The sequence below is a fragment of the Hipposideros armiger genome, unplaced genomic scaffold (genome assembly GCF_001890085.2).
Source record: "Hipposideros armiger isolate ML-2016 unplaced genomic scaffold, ASM189008v1 scaffold_16, whole genome shotgun sequence".
Classification (NCBI taxonomy): domain Eukaryota; kingdom Metazoa; phylum Chordata; class Mammalia; order Chiroptera; family Hipposideridae; genus Hipposideros; species Hipposideros armiger.
Genome location: NW_017731366.1, coordinates 2,651,152 through 2,671,215, shown reverse-complemented (window position 1 = coordinate 2,671,215; position 20,064 = coordinate 2,651,152). Strand labels below are relative to the sequence as shown.

At 37.2% G+C, this 20,064-nt stretch overlaps 1 protein-coding gene across 2 annotated transcripts in view; it reads left to right on the top strand.

The window, feature by feature from the left end:
* MLF1 (myeloid leukemia factor 1) overlaps positions 1–20,064 on the top strand; it is a 56,967-nt gene that overhangs the window by 12,150 nt on the left and 24,753 nt on the right. Inside the window, exons 2-3 of one of the 2 annotated variants that reach the window (XM_019627143.1) lie at positions 12,790–12,937; positions 18,147–18,188. In XM_019627143.1, the coding sequence (XP_019482688.1) occupies positions 12,790–12,937; positions 18,147–18,188 (190 nt within the window). The remainder of the gene's footprint in view (positions 1–12,789; positions 12,938–18,146; positions 18,189–20,064) is intronic. The other variant, XM_019627152.1, reaches the window with a different exon arrangement.

Genomic DNA, 20,064 nt, shown 5'->3' with positions numbered 1-20,064 from the left:
CATCTCAACCAGTCCAGCTCCACTTCTATCTGTTTTACATATTAGGCTTATGGGAAAACTCCCTTAAAGAATACATTCCAGAGCTAAAACAGTTTGCAAAACATTGTACAATAACATCATGGCAGAAAGGAAATGGATTTGGGCTCAGACAGATTTATTACAGTCTTAGTTCTACCACTAAACTAGCTGTGTGACCTTAGGCAATCTACTTAATCCCTTTGATGGTTTCCTCATCTGTAAAATTAGAATAATAATGGTTCCTATCTTACTGTTGCTAGAATTGAGATAATACATGTGAAGTTCACAGAGTTCAGGACATAATAAGCAGCAATGAAGGTTAACTATTATAGTTTAATGAGATGCAAAAATGTTCACAAAAAAATGGTTAAGATAGGGAAAAGCTTATTGACTGTACACTTATTATCTGTGCACTTTTCTGTATGTGTTATACTTTTAAAAAATAGCTTATTACAATGTGGTACATATATACAATGAAATACTACTCAGCCATAAGAAAAGATGAAATACTGCTATTTGCGACAACATGGATGGATCTTGGGAATATCATGCTGTCAGATGGAAAAAGTTAACCATATGAGTTCACTCATGTGGGTTATAAAACAGAAAACAAAGGAACAAACAAGACAAACAAAGAAAAAGCTCATAGACTCAGACAACAGTATGGTAGTTACCAGAGAGAAAGGGGAGTGGGGGAAGGGAGGTAGAAGAGGGTAAAGGGGGTCAAATATATGATGACGCAAGGAAACTTGACTTTGGATGGTGGACACACAATGCAACAGGTGATGTATTATGGAATTGTATGTTTGAATCCTATATAATCTTATTAACCAATGTTACCCCAATATAGTTAATATAATTAAAAAAAAAAAAGACTCCCACCTTTGGTCCTCAAATATCTAGTGACCTTCCCAGAATACAACCACTGTGATCAGTTTGCTACATAGCCTCCTGGGATTTTTTTTCCTATATATTTGTGTGTGTGTGTGTGTGTATATGTGTGTGTGTGTGTGTGTGTGTGTGTGTGTGTGTGTGTGTGTGTGTGTGTGTATATATATATATGAACTTTTTAATACAAATGAATGTATACTATATATACATATCTTGCTAATCCTTCTATATCAGTACATAAATATCAGCCTTGCCCTTTTAAAGGTGGCATAATATTTCATTTAAATTATTCTAAAGTGCTGAAAAGTGTTTATTTGGCTCTTCCTATCCTTTTTTTTGTTATTCTGTCAGTCAAGAAGCATCTGTGGGCCAGATAATTTCGGACAGAGAAATAAGAGAGATGTGTTCCCTTACCTCAAGAAGCTTCTAATCTAGCAGAAAAGACAAACAATATTTTTCATATTATTTTAATTTCTATTAGTCTTTGTTTTATAAAGAGGGCTAACACAAATAGCAAGATTTTAATTATTTTTAACTTAAATTTTTTAAAAATTCCCCTTTGATTACAAATAATGGCTAACTAATGTCTTACCTTTGAGAGAAAGAATAGAAATTAGAAAAAAAATAGTGAAGAGTACTTAAAAGAAAAATAACAAAAATAGTTGAAATAGTCAATACCACTCAAAAGTGCTGGAATGGGGTTAAAGCTGACAAAAATAAAACAAGTATACCTTCCCACCTACATTGGTTCAGTTGCAGGAAACAATTTTACTCTAGCAAATTTAGGCAGAAAGAAATTCATCACAGGGCATTAAATGGCTTAGAGAATTATTGTGATAGCTGAAGGAAATAGACTCTAGATTGAGTTCTCAGGAATGACTTCCCAAAGCCGCATCACAGATCCAGACTACTGAGGGGGCAACTGCCACTTCTAGCATTAGGAATTGCTGAATCGGGAAGCTGCTACTGCTATTGGCTCCAAAGCCATGATGTACCTGCCAGTACTCATACCAGCAAAATGGATTTCTCATGCCTGTCCCCCAGTACTTATAAAGCTCTAGTGATCATACACACTGAGCTCTGCCAATACTGCTACAGGAAAACTATGTACCTCTGTGATCATGCTTACCAAGAAAGAGAAGTAATAGTTGCATACAGACTGTGTTGCACCTCTACCTCCCAGTTCTCAAATAATTGCCTGCAATTGGCAGAACCTTTGCTGCAGTGGAGTCTAGGAGATTAAGCTTTTAGTTTTGTAGCCTCTGTAGGATAGAAAGGCACATTGAAAGGAGGTGAAATGGATTGAATGTCCATCTACCTTGTATATCCTCCTCCTTTCCTTCCCCCAGTCTGTATTTCCCTTTCAACCCCAAGCCTGCTCAGTCATTTCTGGCAGCAAAATGGCCTTTACCCTTTGTGTTGCTATTTTAAAGCAAGTAAGTGAAAATAACTATGTGACAAGGGAAAAATTAAAGTTTGCAGTCACTGTGCCCTCCTCTCACTTCCTTTTTAGGAGAGTAGATTATCACCCCTGGGGTACTCCTCTGCTGTACTGAATCTCAGAAATGGTGGAACAAAAAAATTGTAAGCTCTAGAGATCTACTGTATAACACTGTGTCTATAATCATCAGTACTGTATTGTACATAAGATTTATGTTAGGAGAGTAGATTTCATGGTAAGTGCTCTTAATTTCAATAAAAAATAAAAAAGTTTTAAGAAGCTAGAGAAGCTAATTGGATAAGATAAAGACAGAGAAGTCTATTAGGCCTCAGATTAAAATAGCTTTGAGAGGATGTTAAAACAGGAGAGCTTTTTTTTTTTTTTTTAAATAAAAGGACAACTGCCAAGGTCTGAGAGACAGAGAGGGAAATGGACTCTCAAATACTGAACCAAATTGTAGGACTAAGCACACATCCCAGCTTCTCCCTCCTAATTCAGACCTATAAAAGTCACTTAAAATACTTTCAATCATTCATTTTCCAACAGTCATTAATTTTCTTAACTTGTCTAAACATGTAAATAACTGCAAACATTTGAGGAAAACTAACATGAAAAACAGAAGCTACACTATCAAAACAGAAGAATCAGTATTTAAGGAATGAAAGCTAATAAAACAAAGAATACCATAGTGCATTAATATCTTTAGGAGACTTTAATTTCTAGTGTGGTCAAGAAAGCTCAGTTGTATCAACTCTCCTGCAGATAACACTGTATGCCCAGAATAAAATACAATAAATTTCTGGTAGAAGGTATGAGAGAATGACCAAAAGCAAACATTCACTGGAGGTGACTCGACAGTTGAAAGAAGGAAAAGGCAAGTTTAGCCTGAGGGTAAGCCAGATTTGCCCATGTATGGTGGCCAAAACTGGCCACAGACTTTAAATCTTTCTGGCCTATGGGACTAGGGACAGAGTTTAGTGCAACTACACTCACTGGAAGGTGAGGAGTAAAGTCTCAAAAAGGAGAGAATCAGAGAGGGTGAGCACCAAGTACTGTGAATAGATTCTGCACAAATCTGCATCTGAGACTTAAACTACACATATGTGGCACAGACATAAAACATTCCAGCTAAGGAAAAAAGAACTAAACTGAGATTTGAGCTGTCACTCACAAGAAAGAATTTGAATTTTAAGACCAGCCAGAATAATTGACTGCTTAAAAAATAATCAATATTCCTGAATATAATAGATATATAGCTTCTACAATATAACAGCCATGATATACAGATACAATCCATAATTACTTGACATACAAAAATGTGACCTATTCTTCAATGAAAAGATACAGACTGATTGATCCCCAAGTGATCCACATGTTGGAATTAACAGACAAGAATTTTAAAGCAGTTGCTATAATTTTGTGATGTAAAGGAAAATATGCTTGCAATAAATGAAAATATGAAATACCAGTGGCGGAAGAAAAATTATAAAACAAAGAAAAACAACCAAATAGAAATTCTAGAACTGAAAAATACAATATCAATATTTTTAAGGAAAAAAAAATCTCTGGATGGGCTTAACAGCAGAATGGAGATGCCAGGAAAGTCAGTGAACCTGAAGATAGATTAATAAAATCAACCTCAAAACAAAACAAAACAAAAGAGAACCTTACTTGGAGAAGGAGAGAGAGAGAATGAGGCATTAAAACTAGTTGAAATAATAATGGAAATTACTAAATTTGGTGAAAGATAAATCTTTAGAGAGTCAAGAAGCTGTATGTAAACTCCTAAGGATAAAGATGAAGAAATCCATACCTAGCTCTATCATAGTGAAGCTTCTGAAAGCAAAAGATAAAGAGAAAAGTCTTGAAAACATCTGGAGAAAAATGACACATTGATTGAATATAGGAGAATAAAAAATTTGAATTATCTTAGGTTTCTCACCAGAAAAATCAGAGCCCAGTAGATAATGAAACATCTTTAAAGTGCTGCAAGAAAATATTCTTTAAGAATAAAGGGTGAGGACCAGCCAAGTGGCGCATTGGTTAAGAGTTGGCTTGGTAATACCAACATGGGCCAGTGAAGTGACGTCCTCCACAACTAGACTGAAGAACAAAAGGACAGCAACTTGTCTGTTCCCCTTCCCCGATTCTCCAACGCTGTTCACCTCCTCCAATTCCTCAATAAATCTTAAAAAAAAAAAAAGTTGGCTTGAGACGCCAGCTCTGAGCAGCATGGCCCCGGTTTGAATCCCACATGCGGGCCAGTGACACTGCACCCTCTGTGGCTAAGATGGTGAACAACAGCTCAACCTGGAGCTGGGCTGCCGTGAGTCGCCGGCAATGGCGTAGGCTGCAGTGGCCGGCAGCTGACGTGTGCTTTCATGAGCTGCCGTGAGACACTGTGAGCGGCCGTCCAATGGCTGGCGAGCAACTGCCTCACCCGGGAAGAGCGCAATTATAATACCAACATGGGCCAGTGAAGCAGCATCATCCACAACTAGACTGAAGAACAAAAGGACAGCAACTTGTCTGTTCCCCTTCCCCGATTCCCCAATGCTGTTCCCCTCCTCCAATTCCCCAATAAAACATCTTTAAAAAAAATAAAGACTAAAGGGTGAAATAAAATATTTTCAGATAAAAGAAAACTGACAGAATTTGTTGCAAGCTTACCTGCAGAACAAGAAGTGTTAATGTTCTTTAGTGAAGAGAAATGATATCAGGTGACAACTTGGATATTAAGGAAAGAAGAGTTTCAAATGTTAAATATGTAGATAAATGTGAAATAGCTTCAGAAATGTCACAGGATAGTGAAGTCATAAAAAAAAATACTAACCAGAGATGCCAGAAATTAAAATTTTCATCTTAAAACAAAAAACTGAATTACGCAGAATGTTTACAACCAAAGGCAACCTGGGAAACTCAGTCAAAGAATTTCTTCCAATATGCTGCACAAAATCTGAGTTCTACAAAGAACACGTAAAAGCAAAAAAGAAGAGAACACTAAATACCAAAAGAAATAATTTAAGAATAATTTCTAGAATTAATGAAAGGCTGAAATCCTTAGAACCTAGATTGAGAAAGGAAATTTGAGGATTGATGGGGTAATTTTTTTGTAGTCTAAACTTGGACCCAAGATAACATAATTTCAATACATTAAAAAATATATAAAGGAAAGAATCAAAGCTTCCACAGAGAATAGATTTCTAAGAATGAGAACCAGATTGTCATCAGATTTCTCTTAAACAACACTAAGTAAAGAAGATAATGGAGCAATATCCTCAAAATACTGAGGGGAAATATTGTAGATTTCTATGGCCAGATAAGCCATTGTTTCAGTTTGATGTGAAATTAAGAAATTTAGACATATGACTACTCAGTTTACTGTGCTCAAATTACTAGATGGTAGAATCCAGGAAAGAAACACTAAGATCCAGGAAGCAATGGGAATTGAGAAGTAAACCAACCATAGCTTTTCTTGATGGAGGGAGATTGAACTAAAGCACTTGCCATGTCCTTGACTCTTTCCATGGAAACACACTTCATCATTTTCCTCTCTTGAAACTAGCACAGGACAGATTAAAAACCCAACTAACATCCAGCCCATTCCAGAAGTTTTGAACTTGGATGACTTGGAGAATAATAGCTGACTCTTAAATAGAAATAGAGACATGAAGAAAAGCTGGCTAAGAAAAAAGAGTGTTAGAAATGATAGATTTAAAGACTTTTTAGCATAGAAATTGAAAAATGTTCAACAACCACTTCTTCATTATTTGTAATTTATGCTCTGAATACTTCAGGAAGTATTGCGACTTCCTGGCCAACAGGAAGTTGAAAATTGGCTGTAGCCCTGCCAAAGTCAGGACTCTATCCCGCTGCCTGGCGCAGTGCCCTTTACATGGTACTCAGTAAGTATTTGTCAAACAAATGGACACGATCAAAGCAAGCAGAAATTGAACTAGAGGTTCCCGATAAAGTGGTTGAAGAGAATAATGGATTAGTGTTTATTTGTGTGAGGTCCTTAGAACCACTGCATTAGGGTTGTTGTAAATGCTTCCTAAAATACTGATTACTGGGCCATCTCCAGCTATACTGAGTCAAAAACCCCTGGGTGTCTGTCTCAGGAATCTGCATCTTAGTGAGTACCGCTAGTGATTTTTAAGCATGTTCAAGTTAAAAGAAATAGTCCACAGAGGGCAGGGAAAAGGAGACCAGATAAAGGATCAAGCCCAGAGAAAATACGTCTTTAGGGGTCAGTGCTTTTCAACATTTTAATGTCATTCACAATTAGAAAATATTTGCAAAGCACCCTGGGGTACAAGAAGGAGAGACTGATGGAAGTGGGAAGCAATTAGCAGCAGGAGTTTGGCAGGTTAGGCCCCACCCGGTTGCCCCACAGCTGAGGTTATCAACATTTTGACACACCAGTACTCTATCATAGGGATGCTCTATGAAGTGCGTGAAGGAACATGAACTATCAGAAGAGAATTTAATGGAGAAACTTATCAGACAAGGCTCAAAACAGTGGATTGCACCCAAAGTTAGAAGTGATGCTGAGAATTCAAGGAATAGGAATGACCTTTGGGTTTCAATAATTGAAAGGTTGGGAATCCTTGGAGTTTTAATGCAGAGGTGAAGGGAAGGAAAAACGGATTTGTAAAGATATAAAGTGAATGAGCTACAAGGAAGTAAAGGACAGAAGTCTAAATGACTACTGGACTATTTTAAGTGCTAAAGGAAAGGAGACAATAGCTCGAAGAGTATCAGGAAAGAGTTTTGGGAGAGGGGTAGGGAAGTATAATAGAAGCCTTTTTGGCTACATTAGGAACAAAGTTGTTTTCATTGTCATAGATTTTGTAAATTCTTATTTTTTTTAACTTTTGCAATCATTTGGTAGTCTAAGAAAGATCTCAAAATCCCCTTGAATTATAACAGGAAATAATAGTTACAAATCAGGCCATTAGTGCAGAGACAGTGCTGTCATTGGGATGGATACTTCTTTGGGAGCTGATGCTTTCAGGATCTCTTGGCCTGTGTTATTTTGGTTTTATGTTCTTTATTACTGTCTTATTCATCAGCCCTAGGAATCTCACTCAGTATACTAGTGCCAGGTTAACCACCGGCTGTGTTTTATAACATTTCAAGTGTCTAAGACTGTTTTATGTAGACTGGCAGGAACTGTTGGAAATTGCTTTGAATTATGTGATTTTAGGAATATATCTGTGGTAGAATAATGACCCTGCTAAAGATGTCCATGTCCTAATTTTTAGAACCTGTTAATAGGTTATTTTACATGGCAAGGGGGAATTAAGGTTGTTGGTAAGCTAACCTTAAGAGAGTAACCTGAATTATTTAGGTGAGTTCAATTTAATTATGATGCTCCTTTAAATGTGAAAGAGTCAGAGATTTGAAGATGCTATGCTGCTGGCTTTGAAAATGGAAGAAGGGGCCACAAGCCAAGGAACACGGGCAGCCTCTAGCAGCTGCAAAAGGCAAGGAAACATTCTCCCCTTACAGCCTCCAGAGGGACACAGCCCCGCCGACACCTTGATTCTAGCCCAGAGGTACCCATTCTGGTTTCTGACCTCCAGAGCTGTAAGCAGATTACTTTGTGTTAAGTCACTAAATCTGTAGTAATTTGTTACGAAAGCAATAGTAAACTAATACAGTATCCAAGTTTTATAATCTTAACTTTAAAACGTACAAGTCTCACTTCTCTGTCAGATGTAAGTTCCTCCAGACCAGTAATCAACCTCTGTGCTTGACACACAGTATGCATAATAAATGTTTATTGACTTTGAACCTCCCTGTATATCAAATCATCTCCACCATTTCTTTGGAGAGTCATTTACCATTCTTCAATAAGTCTCCACTCACCTGGGTCATGCTACATAGAGAAGCATCGTAACCAATGCCTGCTGTTGTGAACTTCTTAGTGACTCCTGATTGGGAGGGTGGGCATGCTCATTTTAACCAGAGTTGATTTTCTCTGGCCCAAGAGTTTTAATACATGAGCCTGTGTCTCCTGTTCAAGAGTTCCATGAGCTTCTTGCGCCCGAGGTTCAACTGCTCTAGAGGAAGACTCCTTGTCTGTCAGAAAAACCCCACCCTCAGTTGAGATATTTTTTTATGAAATAGACTCATATTTTAATGCATACTACCCCAAACAGTCTCAAAATTTGGTGAGAATCTATAAAAAACATTTTCTTATGATGCAGAAAACAGACCTACAGACCAACTACTTATCTTTATAGATTTGCATTCATTTCCCTCCCAGTCTTTAGGTGAAGCCAACAAAATTGAAGACTTAGAATGAGAGGAGTTTTAAATGTGTTACACGCTGCTGTTTGGGATGTAGCATGTGTTATTTATCCATTGCAGCTTAATTTAGCAGCTTAAAACAACAAACATTTACTATGTCATAATTTCTGTTGGTTAGGAATCCAGACTCAGCTTAGCTGGGTGGTTCTGACTCAGGGCCTCTTAGGAGCCTGCAATCAAGTTGTGAGTGAAGGCTGGGGTCATCTCAGGGCTTGACAGATGGAGAATATACTTCCATCTTCTTTTGTGGCTGTTGGCTGGTTTCAAAAATCTGTTCCAAGCTCACTCACATGGGCCTTGTCACATTGGCTGCCTCACAGTGTGGCAGTTGCTTCTCCCAGAGTAAGGCACCATGCTAAGAGAAGCCACAGACTTTTTAAAAATCTAATTTTGGAATTCGTATATCATCACTTCTGTTGTATTCTGTTAGAAGCAAGCCAGTAAGTCCAGTTCATACTCAAGGGGAGGGGATTCCATGAAGGCATTAACACCAGGGAGTGAGGATCATTGGGAGCCATCTTAGAAGCTGCCTACCACACATATAAATTAGTGAGTTCATTAGTCTATCAGAGACTAGATAATTTTATATTATTCCTAACTGAAATTAAGTTCAGTAATATCAGAAATTTTATTTTAAAAAATCTGCAAATAAATTTCCCATATTAGAAGATATAAAATTAAGTGGAAGCCTTTTAATTTTCAGACAGGAAATTCAGAAGGTACAGAATAATCAACACAATTTACTGTTTTATCATACTCCCTCCAGATGATCCATTTCTAACTTCCTATTCCAATTCTTCCTTTCACTTTTTACTTATTCTTCATATTCTAAAAATAATGAAGGGCCAGCAGTGTGGTACATTGGTTGAGTCAGTTCGGATTCCACATGAGGGCCAGTGACACTGCCCTCTACAGCTAAGATGGTGAACAACAGCTCGACCTGGAGCTGGGCTGCCGTGAGTTGCTGGCGAAGGCATAGGCTGCAGCCCCTGCTGCGTAGGCTGCCATGAGCTACCGTGAGTGACTGGCAGTCAGTGTGTGCAGCCGGCAGCTGGCGTGAGCTGCCTGCCATGAGCCGCCGCGAGCCTCCATGAGCGGCCTTGAGCGGCCGTCCAGTGGCCGGCGACCGATTGCCTCACCCGGGAAGAGCGCAATGATCACAATACCAACATGGGCCAGCGAAGCAACGTTCTCCACAACTAGACCGAAGAACAAAAGGACAGCCAATTGTCTGTTCCCCTCCCCCAATTCCCCAATAAAAAAATCTTTAAAAGTAAAAATAAATAAAAAATAAAATAAAATAATCAAAAGCAGCTTATAGAGATATGTAAAATGTTATAATAATTGCAATTAAACAAAAATGAAAGGAAAGACAGATAGAAAACTAAGAAGTAAAACTGCTACACAAAAAAAGCTCATAGTCTGGTGAAAACGGATGACCTAACAAAGATTCAGGGCTATGTGACTGAATAAGTTGATATTAAGAAAATAAAAAGGCAGTCCAAGACTGGGAAAAAATACTTAAAAGATGTATCTAATGAAAGTCTGAAGTCTAGAATATAGAAAGAACTCTTATAACTCCATAATAATGAGACAACCTAGTTTTTAAAAATTTGAACAAATGTTTTATCAAAGATATATTAATGACAAATAATACAAAATAAAACCCCAGTGAGATATTTGCACTGCCACTCAAATGGCTAAAATTAAAGACTGACAATACTTAGTGTCAGCAAGAATGGAGCACAACTGGAGCTCTGAGTTCACCTTTTTTATAGTTAAACACATTCTTACCATACAACCCAGCAATCCCACTCCTAGGTATTTTTACTAAAGAGAAATTCAACTATGTGTACACAAAGACCAGTGCATGAATATTCATAGAAGCTTCATTTATAATAGCCCAAAACTAGAAACAGTTTTGGTATTATATTGTAATATAATCATATACATACAATGGACCTAGCAATAAAAATGAATGAACCACTGATAAATAGAACAATATGGGTAAATCACAGAGGCATTATACTAAGTGAACGAAGCTAGCCTCCAAAGGCAACATAACGTTTGATTTCATTGTATGAAATTCTGAAAAAGGCAAAACTGGAGTGACAGAAAGCCTGTCAGCGGTAATTAGCATTAGAAGAAGGTAAGCGAAGGGGCAAGAGGGAACTTTTTGGGGGTGATGGAAATGTTCTGCATCTTAACTGTGGTTATGACTATATGTTTTTTAAAAATTCAAACTACAATTAAAATGGATAAATTTCGTTATATGTAAATTATATCTAAACACAGCTGAATTAAAACCAAAATATCCTCTTTATACACACAAATCCAGTTAAGTGGTTTTCTAATCAATTACATTTGAAGTGGTTTTTTTCTTAATATATAAATAAATCTGAGCTCCCTTGGGGTAGGTTTATGTGTACAACCACTGCAGAATTCAAAAGTAAAGCTCCTTCTGCCTGGGACTACTGAAGGAAGACAAATTTTGAGCTTCCTCGTGATGACATCAGAAGATAGGAATGTAGAATTAGAAGCAGGAAGGGTGATATAAGGAGGATGAAACTGAGATGGAGAAGTCTAAAAGGAGGGCAGACCCCTGGAGGGCTCCGGTGGACCTCAGGGAAAAAGATTGCCTTGGTAAAGTGAGCTCCAGTGGCGATGTGTCTCAAGTTCTGGAATGAGCAATAAGGAATTGACCAGTGAGTGGGTCAGTGACTGCAACTGAAACGAAGTTGAGAAACCACTGTGATAAGGCAACAAAATTTTTAGTTTCTTGAATGGGACTTGGGGTGAATGGGATAACATAAGATTAAGAGCACGGATATTCATACATCACATATTATATAATAGGGCCTGAAACATGATTATTGCTATATGTGTTCTTTATGTAGAATACATGTTTGTTGACTTTCTATGAGAGACATTTAATAATGGAATAATAGGGAGTGGCATTCATACATGAGTTAAGACAGAAGGGAGGGGAAATTGACATTCAAATATTATATGGGCCAGATACTGTGCTTTATGCTTTCAGATTCCATGATTTAATCTCAACAGTGATATGCAATATTATCCCCACTTTACAGCTATGGAAATTTAGGCTCAGAAAGAGAGGCTTGGGTTCTAATTAATTCAGATACCACAAACACAGAAGGTGCCCCAAAGGTTGGTGAGGTGACTACTGAGTTAAGACCAAGGAGTCGTCATGCATCAGGGGTACGTGCCCACAAGCCACTCGAAACTAGCAAATTCCTTCAGGAGGGTGGTGGGATCAGGATTCTGCATTTCTAACCTCATTAGTTGGTTGGTAATTCTAAAAACGTGTGAGAACCACTATCTTAAGACTCAGAAGATATTTTTACTGTGTGGCGATTTTTAGTATTTAGAGTTGTTAGAAATAAAAGTTAGCCCCATAGACATGATTTGTAGCTTTGTCTATTAAAATAATATATCTTTAGTATTCATAACATAGCCATAGTTCTCAATGTATATTTTATAAATAAGAGTTAAAAAAACAAACAAGCCAACATTCTTGATTAGTCTTCACAAGAATTTATACTGTTGACTGACTGTCTGAGGTGGCCCTGGAAACATTATTTTTCAGTCCTTTTTTTTTTTGCCATATCCCTTAGCTTATGCTACCTGAGTTGTGTTACTTTGTGTTTTTATCATTTTTTACAGTAAGGGATAAAGGTGTATCATTAATCACAAGTGAATTATAGTGGATAACAAATAGAACAGCTTTTTTATTCATGAATAGTGGGTCTTTATGAGATAATTCTGTTGCCTATACATTGTATTCATGAATACTGGGTCATTATGAGATAATTCTATTCTTCTAAAATCTTCTTTTATCTCTTTAACAAGCATATTAGCGCAATAATTTTGTAAAATTAGTTTCAGGTGTACAAAACAATGTAATAGTTAGATATTCACACCACTCACAGAGTGATAACCTTCCTCCCCCAATCTACTACCCCTCTGACATCGTATATAGCTGTTACAATTCCACTGACTCTATTCCCAATGTCAAAAATTCTTTGTAGTATTTAGCTGCCTGCTTCTTATTTAAATTCCAACACTTACTCTTACATGATTATATGTATTTTCAACAGTGATTCTTTTACTGCACACCGAGACAGTATGCGACAGATGATGAGAAGTTTTTCTGAACCTTTTGGAAGAGACTTGCTCAGCATCTCTGATGGTAGAGGAAGAGCTCATAATCATACAGGACTGTATGATGGTGAAAATTCCTTGACTGTAAGTTCTTTATTTTAAAGTTAGTGAGAAGGTCCTGTGGAAATTTGAAGAAAAGTATTACAGAAGAATATGTCTATTATGATAAGATATGACTAATTCTTACATTATAGAAATAACTATTCTATAAAGGAAGGGGCCTGTTGAAAAGCCAAATCCTTTAACAATCAATTGTTAGCTGTATAGAATTCCACTGGGCTACCAAAACTTTTAGGGCTGTAGGGTTACATATTATAGCATTGTTGTTTCATATGTATATATATGAGTATGGTTTCTTCTCACCTTAGAATTGCCTCCCATGTTTTAAATTAGAACAGTCAAAGAAATATCCTTACTGTGCCATACAGCACTTTTTTATTTCCACTTTAAAATAGCAGCCAAAGCAATAGGACAATACTTTATTGGACCAGAAAAAAACCCAATCATCCGTATGGCTACCGTGGACCTTCAAAACTTAGATTAACTTTTAACTGTATTCAAAAGCCTTGTATAACTGCAATATATTTTCATAAGTCTTATCTGAGAGCAAAGCTAGAAGGTTACATACTCAATTCAAAAAAAAAAAAAACAAACCCTCAGGATATTTATATATCTTAACTATTTTCCGTTTATTTTATTTCTGTTGCTTTTTCAGCCTCAGGAATGGCAGTGCTAGAATAACAAATCCAAAGGAGTTTCTATAAAGATGAATCTTTGCAATTGAAATGTAGATATTTGGAACTCAATAAACATTGAATTGGTCAACTGGGAAACTTCCAGAAAAACATTCTCATATTTTCTGTTTCCAATCATCTTAAATAGAGTAAAATATTTTAATACTCCTAAGAATTTTGATGCGTAGAATTACATTTGCCATTTAAATGAAAGCAATCTTCATATTCTTTTTCATATGCATATTATTCCAATATATATTATTCACATTCCAATTAATTTTATTTGAATTAGTGAATAGTGGTCTCATTTGTTAATATGTGTATTGGGTTGTCGGAAAAGTCATGATGCATTTTTGCAACGAAAAACAGAAAAATACGTCATGACTTTTCCGACAACCCAATAGTTATATATTACTTTTAGGGCTATCAATTCCCATAAAAGTCTAAAATTAAGATCAAAGGAAGAATTACCAGAAAGGGCAGAAAAATCATATGTGGCGTCTGAAATTTTATTTTTCACATGAGCATTGAAATACTTTGCATATCTGCTATAATCACAGCATGGAAAAAGTAGGGCTGTATATAGTGCTTTGTATTCATGTGCATGAATGAGCTACCTGTAGCTTTTGCAAAAGAAGCGAGAAGTAACAGTTTTATTCACTTATAAATATAGAAAGGAGACCTGTTTATAATTCAGTTGTAAGTTCTTATTGATGTCTATCCACATCAGCTGTAACTACTGGTCATTCATTGGAAGTAGAATTAAATATTTCTTTCCTGGGCACTTGTGTTTCAAATAGCTGAATGTTTAATGAGCTGAAATGAGAAATATATAACCAAATAAAGGTAAATTTCTGTGAAACTATAGTTTGTAAGATTTATAATTTAGAACTATTTGCATTTAGCTTGCTGCATATTTGCCTTGCCAACGTGGCTTTAAATCAAGTTTTTGAGCACAACAACAAGAAAAACACAGATGAAGTAATATGGTTGCATAACTGTGGTGATTGAATAAGGAAAGTCAAGTACAAAAACAATTCTGAATATAAAGGAAGGCCAAGACCAACAGTTGAATGAAAAATTAAAACAGTTGCTACCTTATCCAATTTATGGTGGCATAAACTAACTTTTGACTAAGATTATGAATCATTTATTAGTGTAGGCTCAAGTCGGTAGCTAGCATTAACCAATAGAACTTTCTGGATGATAGAAATGTTCTAAATCTGCCCTATCCTGTATGGTAGCCACTAACCACATATGGTTATCGAACACTTGAAATGTGCCTGGTGCTGTTGAGGAACTGAATTTTTAATTTAATTGTAATTATTTTAAATTTAATTTCAAAAGCCACATGTGGCTAATGGCTACCTTAGGGAGGACACAATGATAGACATTCAACTAGACTCCAAAGCATTTAAACTTTTTTTAACCAATGCTAAGTAAAGAGCACTAATCACCTATGTCTGAACCTGTCATCTTATTTCTCATTTAATCATAATCACTTTAAGCATTTTTCTCAAGAAAAACTGTAGTACTCATCTACCTTTTAAATAACAGTAAATGGTGATTATCAGATTTAGACCAACCCATTTCATAAAACCTTGAGTTTTATAGCTTTTTAGATAGTACATATTGCTTGGTAGTATTTACTTGCCTCATATCTAAAATCAACTAGTATACATTTTTCTTTAATTGCATTATATTGTATCAACTGTCTTAGAAAGCTAATGCCAAAGTATTTTTTTCTCGTTCAAACTATGAAAACCCTTTGCCAACCAAGAGTATTAAGCGTTGTCCTAGGGCAGTTGAAGGGCAGTAGTAACTTTTTAAGTGTAGGAATTTCATCCAGTTACAGCACCTTTCCAAGGAACATTCAGCATCTCTTTTAGCCAAAACTCTATTTTCTGTGCATTTATAACTTATACTGATGAGATCTGGCTCTCCTTTTCCCCCTACAGTGTGATACGTTTGACATGTTTATGTCTAAGTATGAAAAACTTATGTAATAGCAAAAAATAATTAATTATTAAAAGAAAACAAAAATAAATGAACCACAATAGCAACAAAAGACCTCTATCCCAACCTGACTTTTGTAAGTCAGTATTTTATAACTGAAATTGAAGGTAGAAACAAAAATTCAGAAGATGTAAAAAGAGTGCTGCTGGGCCGCCCGAGTGGTGCCTTGGTTAAGAGTTGGCTTCGGACGCCAGCTCTGAGCAGCAGGGCCCTGGTTCAGATCCCACTTTAGGGCCAGTAACACTGTGCCCTCTACAGCGAAGATGGTGAACAACATGCTCCACCTGGAGCTGGGCGGCCATGAGTCGCTGACAATGGCATAGGCTGCAGTAGAGCTGCAGTGGGCTCCCGTAAGCTACCGTGAGTGACCGGCAGCTGGCGTGAGCTGCCAAGAGCTGCCGTGAGCAGCCATCCAGAGGCCAGCGACCAATCTGCCTCACCTGGGAAGAGCGCAATGATCATAATACCAACATGACCCAGTGAAGCAATGTCCTCCACAACTAGACTGAAGAACTAAAGGACAGCAACTTGTCTGTTCCCCTTCCCCAATTCCCCAACGCTGTTCCCTCCTGCAATTCCCCAATAAAATCTTTTTTTTTTTTAAGATTTTTTATTGGGGAATTGGGGGGATGGGAACACTGCTGGGGGATTGGGGGAAGGGGAACAGACAAGTTGCTGTTGTTTTGTTCTTCAATCTAGTTGTGGAGGACGTTGCTTCACTGGCCCAAGTTGGCACCATCATTGCGCTCTTCCCGGGCGAGGCAGNTTGGCACCATCATTGCGCTCTTCCCGGGCGAGGCAGATCAGTCACCGGCTTCTGGACGGCCGCTCACTGCGGCTGCTGGCCGCTCACGCTGGCCACTAGCTACACATGGTAGCCCATGGCAACCCACTGCCACAGGGGCTGCAGTCCACGCTGTCACCGGTGACCCACAGCAACCCAGCTCCAGGCTGAGCCGTTGTTCAGCATCTTTGCTGTAGAGGGCAGCGTCACTGGCCCTCACATGTGAGATCCGAACCGGGGCCCTCCGGCGTCCCAAGCCAGTTCTTAACCACCGCACCACTCGGCCGGCCCAATAAAATCTTTTAAAAAAAAGAGTGCTGCTAAGTCAAAAAGAGCAGAGCCAAGAAAACAGTAGGCTTTTTGAGCATGCTAGCTGTCTTAGTCTTTTTGAACTTTTAATAAAAAATTATACAAAGCTTTTCTCTTTTTGAAGTTATATTTTCAAATGAGTGTTTTGATTAAACTGTGAACTGTTATGCTGATGCTTTTAAGCATAGTTGATGAAAATCTATATTTCAAATAGACACCTTCGTCCTTTTTTTCTTTATTTTTGGCCCATTCTTGACATTTCTCATCTTTATCAGCCATATTATGAGGGAAAACAGAGACTACTACAAAAGTAGGAGAAGCATCAGCTGTGCCCTGTTCTTGTGTTTGTATTATTAGCATTTTCTTCAGTTCATGATTTCTTGATGGGGCTGTTTTTAAACCATTTGTCCATTTGGGGAGGATGTTTTGTTTAAAACTACATAATTTAACCTTTAAATTTATTGAATTAGGCAATTTATAATTCAAGATGTGACATATGAGCATCTGACATTTAGGTGCCAGAGTCACTAAAAAGAAATAGAAAGAGGAATTTTATTGGTGCATCCAATACACTTTGGAGATTACTGTTCTAGATACACAGTATAAGTATATATCATATCTGATACATAATTTTTATTGTAAGCACACAGTTTTCTCTTTTTCAAAATTACTTACACAGGGAGAAAATAATCACTGAATGATAAAAATATAGTATATACCTTTTACCTAGAAATTCAAAATTTATTTTCAACATTTGAAACTTCCAAGTAATGGAAGTTTTTAATTTGTGTGTCTAAAAATTTATTTTTATTCATCTATACCCATTGAGTATATTAATCATGACTATTATACTTAACATTCTTTTGTCTATCAAAAACAATATTTTTAAATCTCTGTGTGATCCTTTCTGAAGTCTATATTTTTTATTACATAAATTAGTTCTTAGAAGGTATTTATTAATTTTTTTGTCCAATATCTCTACTAATCTTTTGAAATGTTATTAATATAGATAAGTTTTTAAATCAGTTACAGGCAAGATTAACTGATCTTTTAAAAATATGGACTAGCTGAGCAAAGGAAAGATGATATAATCTTAATCATTGTACATTATGTTTTAATTAATTTTGGTGTGATTTGTATTACCTTTGAGAAATGTTTGTCTCAATCCATAGCAAATACTTCTTCTTTCAACTACCTTTAATAAATACTAGAGTAGTCATATTTAAAAGTGATATATGGCCTCCCTATTTGCCTTCCAGTCTCCTGTCAGGCTCTACAATGAATATTAAGCAGATAATTTAAAAAAATATATGTTGAGTTCTTTTTGATTAAAAGGTTCTGTAATTTTGTTAGCTCTGAACCATGCAAATATACAGTGCATTTCTTTGTTTTTCAGGAATTAGCATGTAATAAATATCATAACCAAAATTAATTGGATTTGTTTTTCTAGGCAATGAATTCTTTTGTGCCTTTTGGCAGTGTTGGTGCTATGGTTCGTATCATGAGACGCAAATCATTTAAGCAGTGTTTTGTGACAAATATTTGTTTTTCATTAACTCGAGCAAGCTGAATTGGCATGCATCTCACTTTTATAATGGCTTTTTAGTGTTTATACTGAATTTAAAAAAACTGTTTCATTTCTTAATTTGTCTTAGGCATGTGTTTTCTGAACTAAGTCATATCGACATATATCCAATCAGTATTCAAAAAGAAAAAGTACATTCTAATAGGTGAATATTCACTTGATTTGCAAAAGGGACCCCCATAGTTGTGACTGAAAGCTGGAAACCTCCACGTGCTTATGACTTTCCAAAAGGTAAAAAAGCACCAAACCGTAGATAGACAAGCACATTGGGCAAAGCTCAGATTGGCTGCTTTCTCTAGGTCTCTCTTGCCAGTTTGCTCATGCCGCTTTACAGTTACAACACAGAGTTTCAGTTAAAATAATAGGATGTTGGGCGTGCTGTGGGAGCGCAGACAGAAAAAGGGCTGTAACCAGACCTTTTGGGGTTTGGGGTGGAGGTCAATCAGACAGGACTTCCTGAACCTTGAGAATCAATAGGAGTTAGCCAGGAAAAGCAGGAAGTGGAGAAGAGGAGTGCTCAACCCAGAGGAAGCAGCAAGTAGAAAGACCTGGAGACTAGGGAGCACGAAGATATTTAGGATCACTTGTCCCTAGAGCACGAGTTGGAGAGTAGATGTAGATGACGATGGAGAGGTAACCAGGAACTTCTTTCAGCCCCAGTAAGGACTGTGGACCTTTATCATAAAAGCAAGGGAAGATGTTGATGAGTTTTCATCAAAATAGAAATAGAGTCAGGTTCTCATTTTTGAGAGATCATGTCTGCAGTGGGGAGAGAGATTAGAAGGGACCATAGTGGAGGCAGGGAGGCCAAGAGGCTGTTCAAGTGTTGTGAGGAGTGTTCATGAATGCTTCTACTTGGCAATGGTTGTGGTGATAAAGATAAATACGCTCATTTGAGAGAGAGAGAGAGGTGAATAGATAGAACTGGGTCATTGGCTGGGTTGAAGGAGCAATAAAGAAAGAGGAGGAAAGTATTATGCCCATTTTCCTGGCATGAGGAATTAGGTAGATGGGAATGCCACTGAGCAAAGGATCAGAGCATAGATGCAGTGCAGATTCTAGGGCAGGGATGGTCAAAAGGATCATTTCAGTTTGGGGTGTTTTGTATTTGAGGTGTTTGTGTGTTGTCCAATTGGTAAATAATTTATCTGGTAATAAATTTATCTGGCAAATAGTTGGATATATGGTTTTGAGTTGAGCTAGAGAGAATTTGTTCATTCATTCAGCAATATTTATTGAGCCCCGCTATGTGCCAGGAATTATTTTTAAAGTATTGGGAGTATAGTAGTGAATAAGACAGAGAAGATAGCCCTGACTTTACAGAGATGATTTTTACAGAGTGGGAACACAGACAGTAAACAACAGAATAATCAGATAGTCCAAATACTTGAAAGTAGGCTGAAGGAGATGAAGCAGAGTAATGATATAGTGACAGGTGGAAGGTGAAGCAGAGATTAGTTTAGATAGGTGGCCTTTCTGAGGAGGCGATACTTGAATGATGAAAAGAAAGTACTTATGCTAAGAATGAGGGAAAAACTTTTGAGGCAGAGAGAAGAGCATTGTACCAGGTTCCTGAAGGCCTTAAGAGCTCACTGGGATCAGCTTTTATTTGAACCCCCACTTTCTGTCACTCAAAGGTGTTGGGCCACCCACAGCAGGTACACATCCATGGTTTGATGGCTGATTTGACCGTGAATTGAAAATAGGACAGAATATACCCAAACATCTGACCTTTTCCTCCGCCTCCTCCTCATCCTCCTCCCCCTCCTCTTCCTCCCCTTCC